This window comes from Gavialis gangeticus, unplaced genomic scaffold (genome assembly GCF_001723915.1).
Source record: "Gavialis gangeticus isolate Ggan-Ray unplaced genomic scaffold, GavGan_comp1, whole genome shotgun sequence".
NCBI lineage: Eukaryota > Metazoa > Chordata > Crocodylia > Gavialidae > Gavialis > Gavialis gangeticus.
Genome location: NW_017729031.1, coordinates 32,499,180 through 32,523,309, shown reverse-complemented (window position 1 = coordinate 32,523,309; position 24,130 = coordinate 32,499,180). Strand labels below are relative to the sequence as shown.

Sequence of the window (24,130 nt, the reverse complement as noted above, 5' to 3'; positions counted from 1 at the left end):
GCTATGCTGGTTTGGAGCCATCCTTCTCCCTACCTTCCAGAGCTGACCCCTGCACGGTTACACCAGCGTTTATTCAGCAGTTCTGGTATAAAGCCGAATTAAATGAATTAGGGCTCAACAAGACCCCTGAATGGAAGGCATGGGGGAAGAGTGAGGTATTATTGCTACTTATAAGACCAGATGTGGCAAGAGACTAAAGAAACCCTCGCACACAGGTTGTCAGCAATACCGTTCTCGCCGAGTCTCACCCTGTCGAGAAGCAGGGTTAGCTAAACATTAAAACCCAGAAGGAGCTGTCTGGAAACCAGGCTCCTCTTTGTACTGAACCTCCGCCGAAGAAGAAACGGTTTTCAGGGTTTTTTTTCCCCCTCCTGTCTCTCCTCTTTCCCTGGGGATTTGAAACTTGCTTGTTCAAAGCCCAATGTCGTGTGCCAGATCCTCCCAGATTTTGAACAACCCACTGAAGGGTCTCAGCAGTTTTGCATGCAGAAGCGGAGCTAGCGTGACCTTAGAAAGCCCACCCTGCTGCTCTTTGCTGGTCTTACCTCTTAGACCAGGGGTTCGCCAGGGTTTTTGGGCAGAGTGATAAAAACACCACGCCGGGGGGCAGATGGTAGAGGAGCCTGATCCTCGTTGTGGCAGCACAGCTGGTGCCCCTTCCTCGCTGTCTGCCCTAAGGTGCACATTCACCCACCACCAGCAATGAGCTGGTCTGGGGGCCCCACAGATCCCGATGCAGCTGCATGTAGCCTTCCTGCCAGCCGCCCAGGCTCTGTGGTGGGTGGCAGGGGCCTGCCCAGAGCCCTTGCGGGCAGCCAGGAGGCTGCAAGTGGCTGCACCGGGATCCACAGAGCCCTGGCCCATGTTGCACATGCACCTTGGGGCAGACAGTGGGAAAAGGGCCAGGGCTGCATGGCCACAACAAAGATTGCGACTCCCCCACAGACGTGTGTGTACCCACCGTCAGCAACAAGCTGGGTCAGGGCTCCATGGACCCTGGTGCAGCTGCCGGCCGCAGCCAGCCTGGGCTCTGGGCAGGTCCATGGATGCTGGGCTGCTTGTGGAGGCTGCAAGCAGCCGCACCTGATTTGCTGCCGGTGGCGGATGCACGTGCGCCCCTGGGGGGACAGTTGGGAAGCCGTGAGGGGCCCGATCCTTGTTGCGGCAGCACGGTCCCAGCACCTTCCCCACTGTCTGCTCTGGGATGCACGTGCCAAGCAAAGCTGCTTTGCATGCCACGCTCTGGCACGTGTACCGGGGGTCGCGGACCCCCGTCTTAGGCCTCTTCGGAGTCAGTTCCCTCTACCCTGTCACCGCTCCGCTTGCTTCTCTGGTCTCGGACTCCTTTGCAGCCCATCTCCCATGACTCTCCGCAGTTGGGGGTTGCTCCTTCTCTGGTATTACCCCCACTTTTCTTTAGCCCTCCTTGTTTCTGCCCCCTCTCAGAGGCAGTGAACCCCTCCCCCTCTCTAAATGTCATTGCAAAATCTTTTTTCTCCCGCTTGTGAGTGAGACTGTCTATGCAAAACGTTTTGTGAATGAAGGGCACTTTTCCAAGACCCCGCTTTCCTCCCAGAGGCCCTCCAGGGAGCACACTGAATCATTTTTTTATCCACTCTCACTGCGTTTATTTGCAGGGTGCCGCGGACGCGCCACCGATCGGCAGACGCCACAGAAACATTATTATTATTGTTGCATTAAGCTACGTTGTGCCATATCACAGAGAGAGCTGCTGGGTGTAATTTGCAGAAGTTTGCCCGAGAGCAAACGACTATCCTAACCATTGTATATTTATGGCTTTATTAGTCATAATTTCCAAACAAATTCTCAATCAACCCCAAAGGCAGAAAATATCAGCCTCATTTGCTACAGTTCCATTTTCCAAGATTAAAAAAGAGTCGAAATACCATGAGGTTGGCTAATAGAAAAGAAATCCATAATGAAATGCCTGCGAGGTCAGCTATGCTGTAGCGTGGCAGTCTAATGCACACGCTGTTACCGGCCACCAATGTTAAACTAGTTGCCAAAGTTTCAGCTCCCCCGTATGGAGATTTGGGGACAGCAAGCCTACGAGTTAATTACTTCTATTTTCCTACAGTGCTTCTGGTTCCCCCTTGCTATTTAGGCAGAAATACCTCCCAGACTTCACCCCACAACCTTCCTCCTCTGTTAACTAAATTTTCGGTTGGGAATGTCAAAATCAAGCTTGCTCAAGATGAATGCAAATCTTTATCAGAGTTTCCTAAGGGCTTTTCATAGCTAGGTGGTGGATATGATGGATGCTAATGTGGTTTTTTTCCCCCATCAATATGCAGCACAAGGAATAATGCCTTACTGACCAATTCGACGGTAGCGGGGGTGTTTGGTAAAATGTCACAGATGTTCAGGAGAAATAAATCATACCCCATTATCCGTCAGCCCGCAAAGTTAAAACGGCCTTTGTTTCTATACAACGAGCAAACACTTAAGAGCTCCCCATGGATCTCCATGTTTGCGCGCTGGCCAGTTTTCATCAAAACGTTGCTTAAAGAAGGGGGGGCGGGGGGAGACCCTAATGCAAAAATATACAGCAAGTAAAACTTCACGCTACCTGAATCCCATTCATCTGGTAGCAGGTAATAATTATGCAGCAGCCCAGAGTAAAAGCCCAGATTTAAACACTGCTCAACCAATTAATTTTCACACATGAAAGTGCAGCTGAACTTAATTCAGGAGAGATCAAGTTCCTGACAGCCGGCCAAGTTCTGCATACGCGGCGCCTCACACCTATGATTACTGTAGGACCGGGGAAACCACAACACCCGTATAGCAGGGACCCGGCTACTGCGGACGCCTCACTGGTCCCACCTCTTCCCTTGCCGCGGGAGAGCGGCTCGGGCTCACGTTGGGCAGTCGAGGTGCGGAAGGACAGCGCGCGACGTGCCGCTTCGTTAGAAGAGGAGGGGAGGGTCACACAACTACATCCCCCTGCGTCTGTAACCACCCTCCAGATCCCAGACCGACGCTTTGGCACGTGGGAGAGAAAAGGAGCTAGTGGATGCAATGATTCGTTTCCCCATTTAACCCCGTTCTCTCCTAACCGTACGTGATGCAAAAGGCAGTGCCCCTGCACAGGGAGGGCCGGTAAGACGGAGAAATTCTCACGGGAAAACACATTCGCGAGTCAATTCCCTGCGCACGGGCAACCCGCCCCCCCAGCTGGCCGAGCTGGGGATACATATATATCTATATCTAGATATATATGTGCACTCAGACCCTTCACCTGGGCTCTGGCTGCTCAGTGCCTCAAACCCTGCCTTCCTCCTGCTTCGCCCCAGCTGCACCTTTGCCCGACCCCAGCCTTGTTCCTGCCCCGCTCATCTCCAGCTTATCCCGCTGTGCATCTGGACCCCCCAAATCCTCATCTTCAGTCTGACCTGGACTACAAACACAGGGATTATTTCAGATTAGGAATGACTCTGAACCCGGTTTGAGCCTTTTTGGCGTGGCCTTGACCCTGATCTGGACCCCTCGCAGGCTCCGGTAAATGGCTAATCCCGCACCCCACAAGCGTGCCTACGTCCCCATCCTCACTTTCCGGGCAGACGGGCTGATGCAAGAGGCTGAGACAATCCACAAGAGGCTCCAAGCCTCTGCAGGCAGAGTCAAGCCAAACAGTGCCGATCCCCAGGACAGATGCCTACGAGCCGATGGGCTGTGCCCGCACCAGCGCAAATGCATGGTAACATCGGCTGGCCCCTGCTGGCCCCCGCCTTCCTGCTCCACCCTGCCAGAGGCAGCCCTCGCGCAGCAATGCTCTGCAGCACACAAGAGACGGTCCCCCTGCCCGTCTCCCTCGTACACGGGAACTGCTGCGACTCCGCTGCCATTACCGCTTTGCTGGTTTTGGTGCCAGGACTGCACGCAGCCTCCCGGGAGGTGCGAGCTCTTCTCCAAAGGGTGCGAATGGGATCCTAGCGCTGGAACTGAGAGGCACGTATTTTCTGACGGTGCCTTCACGGCGGGGGCCGCACAGCACAATGCACCAGGCTACAATGGATCTTGAACAATCGCCCAGAAACAGGTGCAGAAAACACACTATCGCCATGAATCCAGCTTGGGTTTAGAGGACCCTAGTGACAGCAAGGGACATTTGCTTGATGGGGCTGTAATTTCCATTTGTAGAATTGTTGGGCTCTAATTAGTCCAGCCTCTCGTTCCTTTACCATTATTGAGGGAGAGGAACAGCAAAAGAGGAGGGAAAAACCCCTGGTTTCTCCATATTTGCAACGCCTGAGTAATGCAAAGCAGCCTGGCAGAGTCAGAGTATGTCTACACTGCAGTCACGTCTGTGATTGCAACATGGATACTGCTTCTGAGCACCAGAAACTCCCCTGGCTTCCCCCAGGAGCAAGACCTCAGGTTGAAACACGCTTCTAGTATTCCCATGGCATTAATCAAACCGCACGCTGCAAACTCTGTCAACTCGCTGAAGTCTGGGTAATATTAACAGGACCCTCCTCTCGGTCTCTCATTTGCGTGGCGCTGCATTATCTAGTGAAACAGCCGTGTGAGCTCCGGCACGTCTGTAACCTCCAGGGCTTCTCCTTTCACCCTCCCCCAATAAAGCAGACTGTCAGACTTATTAAGCAATTAAAAATCCAGGTTTATTTACCCATTCCGCAGGAGCCACGTTAAAGCCAGTGCCCTATTATTCAGGCTTAAAGATTTTGCTAATTTCCTTTAATCCACTTAAACCTTTAAAGCATGGATAATGGAAAGCAGACAAGCAAACCGTTCTGCTTTCTAAATGCAAGGACAATGGTTTCCTTCCCTCGGAAGAAGGGCAAAGCTTTCGACAAGATCCCTGAAAGGTCAGCAAGGAACCCTTCACTGTCTCCACGCTCCCTGGAGATGCCCGCTCAAAGGTTACAGAAGCCTCACTCAGATGCCCTTAGCGAAGAACCTAACTACAGATGCACCGCAATCCCCCAAAGGAGACCCAAAATCAATACTTCAACATTTAGGAGGAAACTAGAGCTGGCAAGAAGGCTCGACACACTCTCGGGCTGGCAGACTGAGCCTGCTACACTGGGAAATGTAGACAGCGGCAATGCGGGCGGGATGGACAGACGCGAGCACTGATGGGTACCACTACTACATATAACCACAGGGGAAATCCAACTGGGAGAAGACCACCACGCGTCCGCAGTGGAATCCCAAATTGCAGGAGAAAGTTTAAGAGGCTCGTCCATCTTTCCAAGGCTGTACTGAAGGGCTCTGCAGTTATACAGCCACCTCTCTTCCTCCCGAGACCTGACCAAGCACAGAGAGGAAGGCTGCTGACATTGCCTATGAATGCATGGGGGAAAATAAAAAGCAACAGCAAGACAAGGAAACAGCTAAGGACAATTTCATTGTTAACTATATGAAAATCTAGTCTATGTTCCAAAATAATACATTTGCTTTCTGTCCCGCTATCTCCAAACACTGTATGTTCCAGTATTTTTAGGCCCTGCAACAGTCTTGAGGTATATAAGCATCTTCGAGCTAATGTATGGAAAAGGAAATGAAAGCAAAAGTCCAGAGAGCCACCAAGATGACGGAGGGTCAGAAGCAAAATAGGAAGTCAAGGCCAAGAGACTATTTCTCAGATATGTGCTCTAATTGCTAGACTGCACTATTTTCCAGAGCAGCACAACATATCATAGAAAATTCAGGTTGGAAGGGACCTCAGGAGGTCACATCTAGTCCAACCCCCTGCTCAAAGCAGGACCAGTCCTAACTAGATCATGGCATTTGTTTAGCCGGGTCTTAAAAAACTCCAAGGATGGACGCCACCACCTCTCCACGTAACCTGTCCCAGTGCTTCACCACCGTCTGAGCAAGAAAATTTTTCCTAAGTTTAAACCTCCCTTGCTGCAACTTGAGCCCATTGCTCCTTGTCCTGTCATCTGCCACCACTGAGACCAGTCCAGCTCCATCCTCTTTGCAGCCCCCCTGCAGGGAGGTGAAGGCTGCTATTCAATCCCCCTCGGTCTTCTGTGAAGAAAGGACATGGGAAGGACTCATCTAGATTGAAACCAAGCTGGAAGAATGCAATCTCTTACCTTCAAAAGCAATGGTGGGATGTTCCCTCCTGACACACTGCTGGTGTTCGGTTTCAGGGTACTCAGGCACATACTGTGATACCGAGAGATGAAACGTGAGAAGAAAGAGGACGGGCAAAGGCAGAGAAATGGCCTTTAATCTTGATACCACCATGATTGAAGGCCTGCTGCAGATCTAGCTTCCAAGGTAGGTCCTGGGAGGACACCTGCAACACAAAAGAATTTCATTTTAGGAAGGGTGCGTGCTTTTCTGAAGTCTGCAACAAATCTCTGGAGAAGGTTTTCCTCTTTCGCTAGGAGCCCACGTGTGCTAATCGCATGAGATAACATTCAGCAAACAGCACTGAGCAAAATGAAGTGCCTTTCTACAACTCCCACTGTGCAATGCCCACGGTATTTGTAAAGAAATTGAAAAGTGCAAATCCTTGAGAACACAAAAATGGCCCATGCAAACCATTAAATACAGGTGTTATTCAAGCAGTGAAATGCAAAAGTATAGGGCATAAAGAGGCAGTAGGGAAGTGGTGCCAGGTAGCAAGACTGCAATTCAAAGCTCTCCCATGTTTTATTTTCCCCCTGTATCTCAGGGGTTTTAAACGCTGCCATAAAGATGATGTGTATCTCTTCACACCCACTAATACGTGGTTCTTCAGCAAGTGCTATGCAGCCCTGAGCACTAGCAATCCCCGCTCGCTTCAGAGAGATGGGCCGACAATCAGCACATCTCGGAGCAAGGACGCACAAGTAAGTTGCTGCAAGGTGAGCAAAGGTGCAAACTTAACAGCGCGTTGCAATGCTGTGAGAACTGCCTGTGCGCACTCTTTCACCGCACCAAATGCAAGGTAACTCCCCCCTCAACGTGGAGTGAGCAGGCTACTGGCATTTACTGCAGGGTAAAACCATGCACATAGGTAGTTACAGCATGTTAGCTATACCGGGGTGAGTTCATACCCTGCTTACCCCATAACAGCTTGTCCACGTGCCCAGAAGCTCAGGCCTCAGCCCAATAAGGATTTCATACAGGGCTTTTCTCAAATCCTACCACCGTTCTCTCCCAAGCTGCATTGTTTGAGCTCACAAACCCCTTTCTCATTAAAAAGCATCACTATAAAGTTAAATTAGCAAGCGGTGGGATTAACAATTAACACTGGCAGAAACGAGATTATGGAAAATACCGTCATTTGAATTTAAGATGAGCGTGAGTTTTGGCTCGTGTCATCACACACGAGTATACTGGGGGGATCGGACGCACACACGTGCATGCACACATGGACACAGGCACTATAGCATCTCTCCACTGAGATGCAATGTGCAAGCTGCACTACAGCCTGCTGAAGCCAGAACACCCGATAAATTTGCAGAGCTTGGCTTGGGTCACAATATTATCATTGCAGAAGTGAACAAAAAATCCAACCGTCCCTAAATCCAGGGAGATGCTTCTTGTATCACCCTCTAGTCCGTACTGGGGTTCAGAGGAGGTAACATCAGCCTTCCTTGCGTAAGAAGGACTGGTAACGGTGGAGGGTACTGAAAAAAGTGACCTCCGGTGACATTAATGAGTTCCAGTGACAATCAGATCCTTGACTCGAGTACAAGCAAGGCTCCTGCACATTCCCCTGATGCTTTTCCAGTTCACTGTCAAGTCTAAATTCAAGGGATGAACTAGTCTGAGTTTCAGTCTCACAAAGATCATGGACTCATAAAACTTGTAGGAAGAGAAGACTCAATGTCAGGCAGTCTATTCTCCTGCCAAGGCAGCGTTCCCTGTTATACATTTACTAGTGTTTTGTCTGGGCAAGCTGTAAAATGTGCCAAGTGATTGGATTTCTGCCACTTTTCCTGGGAGACTGTGCCGCAGCCCAACACACATCACTACTGCTTCGAAAGCTTTCTCCGACCTTTGGTATAAATTTCCACCCTTGCTTATAGGTTCAAGTTGATCGGGGCACATAAATCCAAAGTTTGCGTTTAGGATTCATGTTTTGAACTTCATACCAGGTGGAAAACTACTAAATAAGATCAAGGTGGGGAAAAAAAACCCATAAAAACATCCTGGATGCTCCTCCTCTTAGATCTCTCAGATCTGTAAAGTTTCCACAACTGGAAAATTAACCTGAATGAACACTGTGCACCACCCGGAGCCGCTATCAAGGGGAAACGTGTGCTTGGATCAAGGACAACACAAACCGTGGCCCTCAAGCATTGACTTAACGAGAATCAAAGGCCATGGAAGCACTGAACGAGGACGTTCTTTGGAGCAGCCCCCTGCTAGGTTGCCTTAGTCGTTTACTCATCCATAATTTAAAACAGCCTCTCAATCAGCAATCTATTGCTGCTGACTGCAATTTTGGGGGGGGTTTTTTAAAAACATTTCTTCTTTTCATGAGGGAAAAGGTGCCACGTGAAGAAAAGGACGATCAAACCAAAGTGTGGATGAGGAGCAGCCGGATGGCTCAACGGTGCCCGCAACCAGGCACCAGTTACAGAGATGAAGCTGATCTTGCAGTTCTCTTGGACGTAGGCTCAACCTATGTCCGCCTCAACCTCTAACCCTGGAGCCCCAAAATCGAACCCTGCTAGAGCTCTACCAGGATGGGGTGGGACTGATCCAATTTGAAACTCGTCTGCACTTGGGTCTTCCCCAGCTTTCAGCAACCAATGGCCCACCGACCAGGCAAATCCCCAGCTTAGAAAATCATGGCTTGCCCCAACAAATATTCCGTTTTCAGCTGTTCAGATGGATGTGAAGTCTCGTATGACAACGTGCTCTCAAGAGACCCCCCCAGTGAGAATGGCATAGGTCTCAAGACATCCGTTCCCACAGTCTCAGTGATGCTGACCCAGAACCTCATACCCAAACCTCAACCTGAACGTAAGTCCCGGGGCAGGACATGTGGCGGCACCTGCCTGGTCATGCTTTGTAATGCCCTTGGGCAGCGGTAGGCACTGTTCACATGGACTCAGACATACCAAATTGGAAAGGACAAAAACGCTGAGTAAAAAGGGACGGGCCCACATTATCGGCCTTCTCCAAGAGGATCATCCTCACCCCACACACGTCCACGTGCTCCCAGCAATCGCAGCCCTCGGACCACCCTTCCCACACCATGGCTATTCAGATACGTGTGTGCCGCAGCCTGCTGATGAGCCCTCTCCCCTCCTCCTGCTCTCTGGGGCTCGTTGTCCCCGTCCCTCCAGGGCGCGAGGGACACAAAACATGTTAGCGATGCCTCTGTTGATGAGGTCAATGCATTCGGGTCCTGATGGCTGGTCCAGGCAAGCCTGCGTGCAGAGACAGCATGTAGAAAACACACCTTCCTACCTCTCCTCCTGACGACTATTAGCTATGGGGCTGCTGATAACTGCAGCTGGGGTAAAACCTATGGAGAAAGAAGTGGTCTTCCAGCTAAAGCAGGGCACCGGAGACATAGGTGCTCCATCATCACGCAGCCGTGCGGTTGAAGCCCCTGGAAATAATGCAACCTATACCTGTTTCTCTGATAACCAACTCTATAGAGAAGGCATAATGTGCCACACTGCCTCTGGGCCACCTCCTGCTCCTGCGGCATTGCTCAGGCACTGTGCTTCTTCCACAGCCCGTCCCGTGGCAAAGGCTCCGATTCACGTCTCGTTAACCCGGTCTTGTATTACCATCACTTCTCCGCCTTCCTTGGAGTGACTCCCAATTTACACAGGGTAACTTCACGCAGACCCTGGGTGACTCAAACTCTGTGCCTACAAGAAAAAATACCTGCAATCGACCTTCAAGGCTTTAAAACAAACCTCACTTTAGAAATGGCTACACCGAGACTTCATACCCTACTTCCTGAGACGGTAAGTGTCATTTCCCCGTAACAGAATTTGATGGTGGGAATAAAGTTAAAGGATGGAAAGAAAACTCTCCATCTTTAAAAGGAGAGAGACATCCATTTAAAGAAGGAGAAAAAAAATCTTCCGTGCGGGCTCCCTTTACGATTGGGTAAATTTATGATTTTATGAAAAGAGGATATCTGAAGCAGGGAGAAGCAGCAGACAAAGATGTGTGCATATACCACAACATTTTTTTTTTTGTGAAGTGTTGGAGAAGTAAGCAAAAGAACAGTGTAAAAACAGTGGAAAATGTAACAGCTGAGCAGAACAGCCCTGACAGGCTGGCACACTGAAAGAAAAGCCCTGGGGCTGCCAAAAATGCAGCCGTTACTCTCAGTTGCCACCGCCTGGCCTCACCCTCACACCCCAACAGCTGGAGTTCACCAATCCAGACGGCTTCGGGAGGCTGTTTCGCGCCATGGGGTGGAAACATCACTCCACTTACCCATCACTTCACATCACTCCACTTACCCATCACTTCTGCTGACAGCACGAGCGGCGGCTCCATCTTGCCGCAGAGAAGCAATACTGTGCAATTACTGAACGCGACGTGTCAAATCCTTCTAGCACATTTGCCATGCTCGGCTCTGTCCTAGCAGGGTGAACCCTTTTATTAATTATCTTTGATGCACAAACGTTTGAGCTACTGTTCAGATGTGTGTCTAGGAGGAATGCCTGACTTGGTTCTGGCAAATGCATTATTTCTTTTTCTACAACACTTCATTGACCTCAACTCTCCCCACCACTTAAACCCTTAGATGCTTCGGGCCCTACACTCTATGTTAGTTGAGATACGTAGATGCTCCTCCATTGCTGCAGGATCCGAGGGCCTCACAAACCTCAGCGTACCTCTCCTCACAGTGCCCCTTCCCAATTATGCCCATTTCAAAGAGGAAGAACTGAGAGACTAAGTAATTTGCCCAAGGGGCGCACAGGAAGTCTGTGGCATAGCGGTACTCAAACCCAGCTTCCATAAGCCCCAAGCAGACCTCTCTTCCCCTGAACCACCGCACCTCTGCTACCGGCTGAAATGCTCCCCGACTTCAAACCATGCGACTGTTTCTCAACCAGGAATAAAACAACACAGATCTGGCGCTAGGAGATGATTGACTGTGATGTGCTCGTTACCTTGTCGTACATGAATAATTCAGATGCCTCCATGCAAAGCAGCAGCTTTATTTACATTGCGGGCATTTGGTGTGGAAAACTGCAGCCCAGCGGGGAAGTCAAGCTCTAAGTCTAATCATCTGTTGGAGCAGGTCATTCAAGAGACGGGTAACAGGGTTAGAAGCATCTTATGTCTACATCGCCCCGTGTTTCCAGCTCCGCTGGGCAGAGATCAGGGGCCTGCCATGAAGCCCGCCAGCCGATCCTCAGTTGAAAAGCCCTCGCTTGGATTCAGCTCCAGAAGACGACACTTTCTAATGGCCCAACAGGAAACAAATTTGGAAATCCTCAGTCCTCTATAGGGAGCAATGTCCATGTCAGATAAGCCACCAAGTGGCTTTCACTGGCTACTTGCTGGGAGCCCCACCAGAGCAGCTAATGACCAAACAGAAACCTGGCTTGGAGGAGAGGCCCCTTGAGAAGGGGGATTGTATCCTACAGAGCTAACATAAAGCCGATCCAACAATGAAGGCCTGTGTAACGGAGCAAAACACGCAATACCGCTGGGTGCCTGCCAAGACCGGTGGGCATAAATAAATACGAGCTCCGCAGGCACTCGGACCCACTTTTGCATAGCAGAAACCTGACCACACATGGAGCTGTTTCCTAAGTGCCTCAAGATGCCTGCCAAAAGGGATCCTGCACTTTTTTACTGGCTAGACGTAATAGCAGAACATGAGAGACTGTGTTAGGTTTTCGGTAGGAGTTTATCACTTGTCAAGGGTACCGCCGAGTCTGAAGTCCTTCCTTTATCCCAGCAGCAACCTTGGCAGTGACAGCTTGCAATCATTTGCACACCCCCACCCCTCCCCGCAGCCCACCTCCTCTAGGAGGTAGGCCCCAGGCTGGAGAAGGTCTGTCGGCCTGCCCAGCGGTGGGAGCAGAGTTTGTCCACCAGACTGTCCAACGCGGTGTGTGATGTGATGCTACAAACGCGACTGAGTAGGCAATTATTTTCCATTTTGCAGATTGAGGAACCGAGGCAGAGGCAAAAGACTTGATTTCCAGAAGATAATGGATGCTCCCGTGGCTGGTCAGACTCACGAGCATCTTGCCCAGCACCACAGGGGGAGGCGATCGATACAGCCTATGTTAGAAATTGGGAGCTCCCTGCAAGACGAGGGATCCCCGTGGGTCACAGCATGAAAGCACAGTGGCTGTGCAGCCCGTGAACCACAGCCTTGACCCTGCAGCAGCATCTCTTCAGGCTGGTCCCAGGCAAGATGTGAGAAGAGTCTGTGCATCTGCAAAGTAGCGGATAGCTCTGGCCCAAACTCTGGTCCTTGCTGCTTTACGCCCTCCTAGTGCAGAGAGTTTGCCCCCCGCTGAACAGCCACGCGGGTATACATTCTGAGTATGCTGAGCTGAATAGTTACTTCCATTTTCGCTCTTATTTTTTTAACTCACAGAGATGCAATAGAAGCAGCCACGGTAATGCAAAGCTTTTCCTCCTATTTGAGTGCCTGCTTCTCAAGTGCATTGCAAGGAGCTTGTAAGCTCTCCACTAGAGAGCACTGATGAATTTAGCCTCTCAAGTGTTTTGCAAGATAATGTCATCGCCCCCATTTCAGAGCAGGGGAAACTGAGGCATGGCATAAGCAAGCAGCCCGATCGATGGCAAACAGACCATTTGCAGAGCCCGATGGAGAACTCTGCTGTCCTCATTACAAATGCTTGAGACACAAGGGCCCCGCTTTTTCTCCCTGTTCAATATGGAAACCATGACTCTCCTTGGCTTTTGTGCAATTAGAGCACTAACCAGAAAGGCTATTTTTGTACCAAGTGATAAACCAGTAAGGGGCAGAGGCTCATCAGGGGCATTTGCTGATTAAACCTTTGGAGTGAGTGAAATGCTCTGGGAAGTGAAGAGGAACTAGTAGCAGCCCCAGAGTAAGGCAAGGTGCAGGTAGGCACCATGCAAACCTCCCCCCTTCATCTCTATGCTGCAACATCCTGGACTGATCCCATCCCCAAATGCTTCGGAGCAGGCTGGTGATCGTGCCCCAGCCCTCCTGGTGGGCTTGGGACTGTAATCAACAAAACAATTATTTCCACTTGTGACCTCGGGCAAAACTGGAACCCAAGTCTCCAGCAAACGAAAGCCGATACGTGAAATTGCCGAGCCACACAACTGCCTCCCTGAGAGGCAGCTGGAACATGTGGGCCTCATTTACCCCGCATGCATTCTCCGACTCGCAGTCTCCAGCTCCCTCCCTGCCAGCCTCTTCCTCCCCAGAGCTCAGCCCTTCCTCCATCCCAGGCACCACAAGGCCTTACAGGGCGCTCCAGCTCCATAAGTGGGCACTGACTTGCTTCGCAGTTTTGTAGCACGCCTGGAAGGGACTCTCTCACCACCGCAGGAGCTCGTGCAATAAACAGGTACGAGGAGCTAAGGGTGTGCATGTGTCGGTGCGGGCGCATGAGCAGACTCGGGCGAGAGAGGAAGAGAAAAGAATAACAGCTTGTTTGTTTTTGTCTGAGCCCTGGGATTACCTGCTGCCTCCTAACAAATATAATCGTATGATTTAATTGCAATTCTGGAGGGATAATTGCTAAACACTGTTGTAGTGGAACTTCCGAGCAGAGCCGGGTTGGAAACGGAGCACATTTCACTGCAGAGTCTTCCTGGCCCTGTCCAGTGTCATTTATCATTAAAAAGCTCCCAGCAACAAGGCACCCAAAGGGCCAATAAATGCCCCAAAGCTGAAGACAAAAAATAATAATCCTCCACCGGATTCGCCCTTCTGCTGCTGTGCCAGTTTTATTCTGCATGTCCTCCAGCAGCCAGCACCTGCTGTGCTACTTGTCTCATACATAGACCAGTGGGGCTACTTTTCTTGGCCCCATCGATAGCACTCTGAACAGACATTATAGAGGGAAGAGTGGGTGGTGCGGAAACAACTACAGCTGCAAGCGTGCTGAAAGGGAGTAAACAGGTAGGAAACATGCTATTTGCCAGTTGCTCCTCGCTAGGTTAGTGCAAAATGAGCATCCCAGGGAATGCAGGGTGGATAATAATCAACATTTTTTTTAAATAAAAAATGGCATATTTTTATTTAAATCTTTTTTTTTATTTAATAGTAATTTTTTTGTTAAGATGCTTTTTTAAAAAAAAAATAAACCTATATAAAGATAGTTTTAATCTAAGATATGTTAAATCTTAAAGATATCATCATGGAACAGAGATTATAACTTCTAATTATACATGATTTGAGACAATATATTCATGTAACTTTTTTAGAAAAGTTTTATAAATAGGTCACAACAGGCAATGGGCTATATTAGGGACCCAGTCTTATGGGGTTCCCAGAGGCCATAGGCGACTGGTGCCTACTGAGTCTGGGGGGCACCCACAGAAGCTGCCAGCGGCGGTAAGCCAGAGCTCGCGAGCATCCACAGATGCTGCCGGTGGCGTTGACGTTGGCAGCAGGGCCACAGCTGACAAGCATTCATCAGTGGTGGAGATGGCCTTGGGGGTGTGGGGAGGGGGGCGGCACATGCCCTTCCGTACCTCCCCTACTCCAGCGGCTCCTCTATAGATTAGTAAAGATTAAAGAAAACCACTCTACCCAATGAGACTCAGTGTTCAGCCTAGAAGATCCCATTAAGCATCTCTGTGAGGCTTAGTTTCAATTCTCAAATTGTGGATTTGTGTCTCCAGAGTTAACATCCTTGTTAACAGCAGTATATGGAGACGATGGAGAACAGACCTGATTACCTCCTACCCATCAGCCCTCTTATCTCTCTATAAGTTGTGTACAGAGGCAAGTCCTTTTCTCTCCCTAAAACTGCAAAGTTTCAACAAGTTAAATGAATAGAGGATTACTGGGGGTGGAGTAGATCTGGGCAAGGAGGGGGAGTCTGGACAGAAATGCAAGGACGGTAGGGGCAGTAAAAGCAAAAGAGAAACATTTTGAGCAGACTATTCCAGAAGTCTTGAGGGATAAGTTTTGAGTATAGCCTCTGCAGTAATTTGAGATCTAGTGAGGGAATGGTATGGCAGAAGGGGAAGCCTATCATGGCAGCAGGCTTGCCAGGCTGTTAAGAGAGACTCTGTTTGGGAATATTTTAATGAAGGTTATATCAAACAACCAGAATACGCTTTTTGTAGAAAACAGTGATTAAATCAAGGCTTCCTGACCAGTGATTTAAATTAATTTGACTGAAATCAAATCCACCCAGAGGCAACGACATTGCAATTCCTCATCAGGATAGTTCTGCTGAACTCAACAAAGCTACCCTGATTTACTCCAGATAAATGGTCAGCCCTCGTTTTTTCTAACCAGTATCTCTTCTTAGATACCCTTGTACAATTCTGCCAGTCTTGCTAGGTTTGGGGCACAGAAACAGAGCTGGTGTCTGTTTGAGCAGAGATTATTGGGAGTTGGCCATCAATATCAATGAGAGGAAGACAGTCTAGTCTTTGACAGAATCTGTTTTCCTTGCCCTCAAATTCACTTTCTCTAGGCCCTCAATTATGGTTCCAACGCTATGAAGTACTAAGCTCCCTCACCCCCCACTGACATCACTGGGAGCAATGCCACACATGACTGGACTTTGCATGATGTAATATCAAGTGGTAGAGATCCATACCAGAGTAGGAGGAGGAAGTACCTTCCAGTCAATCCTCCACACATTATTAAAAGTTTGCTCAGACCTCTAGGTTAGAGCTTGTTCTGGGAAACATCTGTTTGGAAGAGAGTCTGAAGTATACCGGTCCCTGGGTGATTACTTTTCTCTGCTGCAGAGCTTTGCAAAATAACCCATCGGATCTACACCTTGACATTTCATGGCTGGAGAAAGGGTCTGTATAAGTATGAAGTGGTTGGTGTCATTTTAACACACTATGTAGCTAGGTCTTTCTGGAGAAGATGAACTATTTGTAATGAATTCCAGGCACACGGAGATCCAGCCCCCTCACCCCCACACCGCATATATAACCAAATTAGTTTAGAAGATGTGAGTTATTCAGGGGCTTAGCTGTGCAGTCTGGCCTTGGAGGATTTGCTCTCATTATAGCTTTTATGCAAATTCTGTCCTCCAAATCTCTTCTGAATCAATTATTACTAGATTAATTTAAACATGTCCACCTGGGGTGCCTGTATATCATGTGCCTCATGTTAAAAAGTAAAAAAGATGATAATGAATTCAGGAGGTGACTGAAACAGATTCCTGCTTTGTGGAAATGTGACCTTTTTGCATAATGTCATAAAGGGAAAAAAAAGTTCCCTCAAGAAACATGGCAGAGAGGGTCGTTACTCCAGATCAGCTGGGCTTTCAATCACTCTTTGGAAATTAGCATGATACAATAAAAAATTAATAAGAAATTAAAAAAATATATCACTTTAATGCTCCAGACTATTACAGCCTTTGATGGACTGTTAATTGAAATGTAATGCTTAATTTTAAGCAATGCCATTTTTATTAATGGTAAAAACTTGAATTAATGTCATTAACCAATGTTAATATTACAAATACCCCAAGGGATAACACAGCAATTATGTTATTCACAGAATCAGAGAACAAAAAAAAAGTACACAGCTCACACATGGTTCTTGGAACGGGGAAGAGCTATGTTCAATCTGTCTTTCCTTGGCTGAGAAGGGTTATTGGCTTTGTTTGTTTTATCAAGTCGGGGAAAGGAAGCAAACGAGAACGGTTTTCACTTATGGAATCACTGCTCGTATTTTGGCTTTTGACAGTTTTAGAGATGTTCCAGTACCTGGGTGCAACACTAAGGAGATGCCAAAAAATAACTCAAGGAAAAGGAACAGCTGTAGAAAAAAACCCAACAACGACTCCCTTCGCGTTGCTGCCCCCACGTTGGGTCTTGAGATCCAGGACGCAGTGAGCAGTCAGTCCAGCCGGTCTCCTGCCTTGGCCAGTGCCACACAACTGGGCAGAGCCACAGCTGGCGCTTACAGCTCAATGAAGCCACATCAGCGTGCACCAGCTGAGGATCTGGTGCTGGATATTCTTATGTCTCTACATGAGAGCACCCGGCCTCAGATCCTCAGCTGGTGAAGGAGTTCAGCATTATGTGAGATCAACCACGAATACAGCAGGGCAGACAGGGCCTGAGTGTTAATTAAAGCTTAGAGGAAGAATTGAAGAAAAAAACCCAATTGGTATCAAGTAGGAAGTCCAACTGCCCATGGGAAATTGAAAACCTGTGCAGCAGAGTCATGGAAGAGCACATACCCAGCAACAGGCACATGCAGGACAAGCCCTTGATTAGCTTTACCTTCACTTCCTGCACCCTTGGTTTGGCTGGGGGTCAACCAGCCATGGAAAGAATTCAGATTGCCAGGCAAAGCAAGTCGGATCCAACTCTTCCACACCTTGCACAAGTACTTGAGAGCCACACCTTTAGTGCAGGCGTGGGCAAAATGCAGCCCGCAGGCCGGAGGCGGCCCGCCAAGCCATTCTATGCAGCCTGCAGGGCCCCTAAAAAATTTATAAAATTCATATTTATCTGCCCCGGGCTGCCTGTCATGTGGCCCTCGACGGCTTGCCAAAACACAGTAAGCAGCCCTCTGCCCGAAATAATGACCCGCCCCTGCCTTAGTGCTTTATTTACGTACAACAACAATCACACGCAGAATCACTACCTCCATCAAGCCCCGCATCAGACAAGCAGGAAAGCCTCCTCCAGCACCCACTTTTTTTAAAAAGACACAAATTGATCGATGGTCTGATGAATTCCAAAAGGGTATTAATGTCTTGAAACCATAAGAAAAGCCAATTGGTTCCTGCTATCAAATAAAATACACTTACACGCTGCTATAATATGACTCACACTTTTCAAGGGAGTGCTCTCTCATGATCTAACCAAATGTTTTTCCGTATTTATTTTTGTTTCTCTTCTCTTCTGCAGGCAAAAATTATTTAATAGTATTACTCACAGGCTTCTTACTCATTTTAATTGCACAAGGCATATCATTCTCAGTCCTGACCCTGCTGAAGTCAATGGAAAAGTATTGGACAACTTCAAGGAGTACAGAGTGTAGCTCTGACTTTGGTCTGGGTTAACACCATACCTACACATACGTGGTAGGTTCACTCAGGAAATCTTTGTTCCTTTGCACCTCATTCCCCCAAAGCATGCACAAAGCCTCTTTCTGTGTTTGTAGAAAATCATAGAAAATTAGAGTAAGGAGGGACATCAGGAAGTTATCTAATCCAACCCCTTGCTCAAAGCAGGGCCAGCCCCAACTAGATCATCCCAGCCAAGGCTTTGTCTACCTGGGTCTTAAAAACCTCCAAAGACAGAGCTTCCACTTTATCTTGGGGTAACCTGTTCCAGTGTTTTACTACCCTCCTAGTGAGAAAATTCTTCCTAATATCTAACCTAAACCTCCCTTGCTGCAACTTGAGCCCATTGCCCCTTGCTCTGACATCTGCCACCGCTGACAGCAGTCCAGCTCCATCCTCTTTCAGACCCCCTTTCAGGGAGTTGAAGGTTGTTATTAATTCTCCTCTCAGTCTTCTCTTCTCTAAACTAAATAAGCCCGATTCCCTCAGCCTCTCCTCACAAGTCATGTCCCCCAGCCCCCTAACCATTTTTGTCACTCTTCGCTGGACTCTCTCCAATTTGTCTACATCCTTTCTGCAGTGGAGGGCCCAAAACTGAACACAGCACTCCAGATGTGGTCTCACCAGTGCAGAAAAGAGGGGAATAATCACTTCCCTTAACCTACTGGCAACACTGCTCCCAATGTAGCCCAAGATGCCATTAGCCTTCTTGGCAACAAGGGCACACTTGGCTCACATTCAGCTTATTGTCCACTGTCACCCCCCTTTACTGCAGAGCTGCTGCTTATCCAATCTATCCACAGCCCATGCATGGGATTCTTCCACCCTAAGTGCAGGACTTTGTACTTGTCCTTATTGAACCTCTTGAGATCCTTTTGGCCCAATCCTCCAATCTGTCCAGGTCACTCTGAATCCTAGCCCTACCCTCCAGCGTATCTACTACTCCCACCAGCTTGATGTCATCTGCAAACATGCTGCGGGTGCGCTCCATCCCACCTTCCAGATCACTGATGAAAACATGGAACTAAACCGGCCCCTGGACTGGCCCCTGGGGTACTCCACTTGATATCAGCTGCCAGCTAGACATTGAGCCATTGATTACTACCCTCTGAGCCCGATGCTAGAGCAAGTTTTTATATCCACCTTACAGTCCTTTCATTCAGCCTGCAATTCCTTAGCTTGCCTGCCACAAGGTTGTGGGAAACTGTATCAAAAGCCTTGCTAAAGTCAAGACTCTAGGTAGAGGTGATAGCTTTTACTAGACCAACTAGATATCTGCAAAAGAAAAATCTTTACTTGCAACTTTCAGGCCCACTCACCCTTCTTCAGGCATAGGAGAATGCAAAGATTGTAAAATTTCTCCTAGGTGGAAATGAAAATTCGTATTTCATAGGAGAGCTGAAGGTGTTGTAAGATCTCTTGGTTGAAAAAGTTCATTATGTGCAAATTAGGCTCAGATAAACATTAGAGCAGTCTATTTTCCTCAAAGTCGTCTGATGGCAAGCAGGATGTTGAATTGTGTTTCCTTCTGGTTATGATGCGTCACAGAAGGATCCTGCCCATGAGTTCCCTGCGTCAGTCAAAATCTGCTTTCCTAAAGTCCAGGGTCCTTACTCTGCTGCTCTCCATCCTTCCTTTCCTCAGGATCCCGAACTCATCTCACACATGAGAAGAATGACCATCATCTCATGGTCACTGCTGCCCAACGTGCCATCCGCTACTTCCTTCCCCACCAATTCATCCCTGTTTGTGAGCAGCAGGTCAAGAAGAGCACGGCCCCTAGTTGGCCACACCAGCATCTGCACCAGGAAGTTGTCCCCAGCGCTCTCCAAAAATGTCCCGGATTGCCTGTGCATTGCTGTATTGTCCTCCCAGCAGATATCAGGGTGACTGAAGTCCCCCATGAGAACTAGGGCCCGTGATCAGGAAACTTCTGCTGTTTGAAGAAAGCCTCATCCACCACATCCTCCTGGTCTGGTGATCTATAGCAGACCCCACCACCACAACACCCTTGTTGCTCTCTCCTCTAACCCTAACAGCCCTGTCTCAAGTTTCATACTGGAGCTATGAGCAATCATACAGCTCTTTTACATAAAGTACAACTCCTCCTCCTCTTCTCCCCTGCCTGTCCTTCCTGAATAGTTTGTGCCCATCCATGACGGTGCTCCAGTCATGTGAGCTCCCACCACATCTCTGTTATTCCAATCACGTCATAGTTCCCTGACTGTTTGAGGACTTCTAATTCTTCCTGCTTGTTTCCCAGGCTCTGTGCATTTGTGTACAGGCACCTAAGGTAACTACCCGATTGCCCTCCTTTCTCAGGAAGAATGAGAGCACCTCCCTTGTCACCTCTTGCTCTTCCTCCGGGTCACCCACTTCCCCACTTACCACAGGGGTTTGGTCTCCATCCCCAGGTCCTGGATAGATTATGGCTTGTGAAACATGATGAGAGGTTAGGATTTTACTACACTGAAACATCTTTTTGGGGGGTATTTTAAATGGGAAAGAGCAACACAGTAGCTGCAAGACTGATAAAGTCTAGCACACAGGGGGCACATCTACATGTGCAGTTAATGCAACTCAATATACTCTGGCTCAGACTGCGCCATAGTAAACTACTCCCAATGTCATTGTCTACATGTGCGTTTAAGTGCAATAATTTACTGCAGCATAGGATAGTACCTGTATGTGACAGGACCATCCTACATTGGAGTAATTTAATCTACTGCACAGTAATTGCAGCACATGTGTAGATGGCGACACTTTACTGTACATTAATTTAATGTGCAGTAAAGTGCACATGTAGACATGCCCAGGATGGTCTAATCTATCAATGTGGGCTTGCTGAACACAGGCATCCCATTTCTCTAATAAACTTGAAAATCAGGTCTTTTGTTTCTAATAATGTTTTCTCTCTCTCTCTCTGCTCCCCGCCACCCCTCACAATGCACTTCATTGCTCCAAAACGTATAACAGGATGCTTTAAACTCACTGAGACATCTATGCAAACTCTATTCCTCAAACCTTCTGTGCTCCTTTCTCACTTCTCCCTACTTATTTAAAAGCATGGGGGGGAAAATCATTGACGACATCAAGGTCAATGCAGAGTGAGCCAAAGTCAAATTCATAAGATCATTTAAAACCTCTCACCGTCAGACTATTATAACGACAGGAGACGTTATGGATTGCAGCTTAATAGATCACAATGGTAGAAAATGAGGGTGGGAGGGAATATTCCTTACACACTGAAACTTTCTGACTGAAGTGGAAGAGTGGGCAGGAAACCACGGTGGTATTCATGTTCATAAAGCCAAGACTCACTCACTCCCCAATATTAATGGGTGTGCCACGGTCACCAGACGCAACGTTTTGTTATGGCTTGATTAATTGGAAGTCACACGCTATGACATATTATAGGTAGGATACAGCCGTCACTAGAAAGTAATTCTTCACCATAATTCCTGCCAGTCTCCACTATCTAAAATTGTATACCCTGTTACGGATGACCCCTCAAGCACGAATGCGTTACATATCTTTATATAAATAATGGTGACTAGCAGCAGCCGCCTACGGAAATCTCTGGGGGACATGAAAGAGGAAAAAAAAGGTAAGACGGGGAATTGTCTTCAAATATTAGGAAGCTTGTCTGTGTTAATCTTAATCAAATGAGCCATTTCTCTTTTCCTCTAACAGGAAGCCATGCTTGTCTGAGACGCTTCATAAAAGGGTGCGTTGTACCATCAACTACAATGGGAAACCTTTCTTCTTCAAAAGGCTACTAATTCCACATCTTACAAATGCATTTAGATCAATACTAATTAAGCTTCTACACAGTTGCTTTACCAGTAAACAGGTCAAGTTTACTTTCTGAAGGCCCCTAGATCAAAAACCCTTTTATACCACTTCTGTCGGTGGCCTCAAGAAAATATCAAATCATTAATTTTCTCTAAAGTGTTTCGAGTTGGAAGTTACTTTTTCCAAAGAGCACACTCACTGACATCCTTTAAAAGAGATCTCCACTGCTTGAGGAAAAGGACACAGCCGCATGGGCTAGTGGTACCCAAAACAGAGCTTGCAACAACATCCCTTATGGGACAAATGTATCGCAGTGTTGTCATTTTGAGATGCAGCTGCCTAAATGCTAGCTGGAGTTGAAAACCCCAGTTAGATCTATCGCAATGCTCTACGACTACATTTGCCATTTGCAAATAAAATTAAGAAGAGAGCCCACTATTCAAATTACACATGCACATCACACAACGACCCCTGCAGAGACCACGGCGTAGAAAACCAACTTTTAGTTTTGCTGAACCTATACTTTTTGCCACTTCTCAATAAAAGCAGCCTGTGTTTCTTCCCTCCTCTGAGAGGTCCAGGGATTGCAACGCATTTCAATGCACCCGCTACAGCATTTTGTTCCCAACTACTTAGAAAGTAACAGAAAAGCAATCTACGGGTCTTTACCTGGATAGGAGATGGTGTCTCTCAGGCTCTTGTAAATCTGCCAGTGACAGAAAGGAGCCAACATAAATGGGGATCTAACAGCACAAAGCCTGGGTCGTGCTGTGGCCTACAGGCAAATAGCAATCTCTGTCTTTACCTAATCCAACCAGAGCCCTGGACGGGAGTGAATCTGTGTCCAGCGGCCCTTTTAACAGTCACTTAATGACCGTTAACTTTTTTCAGCCGGCCATTGAGTCTAATGGCATGTGCATTCACAGACAATAATACCTCAGACGGCCTTCATTAATTTACCATGCATAATTTCTCTGAAAGCCTTTGCCAATAGAATACCACTAAACTGACTCGCTAACTGGTGAAGATAAAGCACTTTCTGTGTGAGACCATTATGCAGATTCACAGCCTTCTCCTGAAATAAGTTAAAAAGTAGGCATTGTTCAATTTCGACACTTTTTTTTAAATTTTTTTTTTAATTTTTGGGGGAAGCAGCAAAGTTACGTGGCTCACAGATTTGAAACTGCACTTGAACATCCGGTATTACAATGAACATGTAAGATGCGGTGGACTGAGGAAAGGGAGGAACAGAAAAAAAGAACTGACTTCTGTGAATAAGCTTTTTCTGCTGGAAAGGGCCTGAAACCCCTTACAATTTTTAACAATGGAAAGCCCTAAAAGTAAAAGGCTTTTAAGAAAGCCAGAAGAAAATGGAGCAATATAGATATTCACCGGCTCAATTACATTCAGCGAGAAAGCAAAAAAAAAAAAAATCCAAAAAAACCAAATTTAAGTAAACTGAGTGTATTGAGAGACACCATCCACGGAGATGAAGGTTTGCAACTTTCAGGAGAGAATTACGGTCCTTCCCATTAGCACTGCAGTAAATTAAGAACCTGTCAGCATTTTCCCATAATAAATCCCCCAAGTCTCCTCTTTATGTACCCTGGTGTAATATTCAGGACAAACTCCCAGTACTGTCTGTCAAATCACAGAGAGGAGAAGCATGGCTCACGTATAAAAAAAATAGCTATAAATGTAATCCCTGGATAATAAAAGTCCCTGAACTTTTTATATCCTATTAGTTAAGAAGGTGGTTTCAAAATGTAGCTAGGTCTTTTTGAAGGTGCAGGAAAGACAAGTGCAAAACGGACCAGAAAAGTGATTGGGTATTCAAACTGCTGCGTTTCCCCGGGGCACTTCTGTTAGGGCTGTGCGGAGCTTCGGGTGCCGATCCCACTCGGAGGAGGTTCGGCCCGATTTGGTGGCCGAATCTCCAAATCCAAATCGAATCAGGGGACCAATAAAAAGGTCCGAATCAATTCAAAGCTCTCTGAATCTTTGGGAAAGATTTAGAGAGCTTTGATGATTCGGGCAGTCCCCGCTCACTCCGTGCCAGTAAGTAGGGGAGGGGAGAGAGGACCATGGGGGGACCCCCGCCAGGCTGCATCCCCAGCCTGCTTCCCCAGCCCCCCGACTTCCTCCAACCCACCCCACTCCCCAGCCCCCCCTAT

General features: G+C 47.8%; 1 protein-coding gene across 2 annotated transcripts in view; it reads right to left on the bottom strand.

Annotated features, from left to right (window-relative positions):
* The window catches only part of SEMA5B (semaphorin 5B), a 310,450-nt gene that overhangs the window by 223,659 nt on the left and 62,661 nt on the right, over positions 1-24,130 (bottom strand). For both annotated transcript variants that reach the window (XM_019522582.1, XM_019522583.1), the window contains exon 2: positions 6,090-6,295. In XM_019522582.1, the coding sequence (XP_019378127.1) occupies positions 6,090-6,243 (154 nt within the window). In that variant the 5' untranslated portion in view covers positions 6,244-6,295. The remainder of the gene's footprint in view (positions 1-6,089; positions 6,296-24,130) is intronic.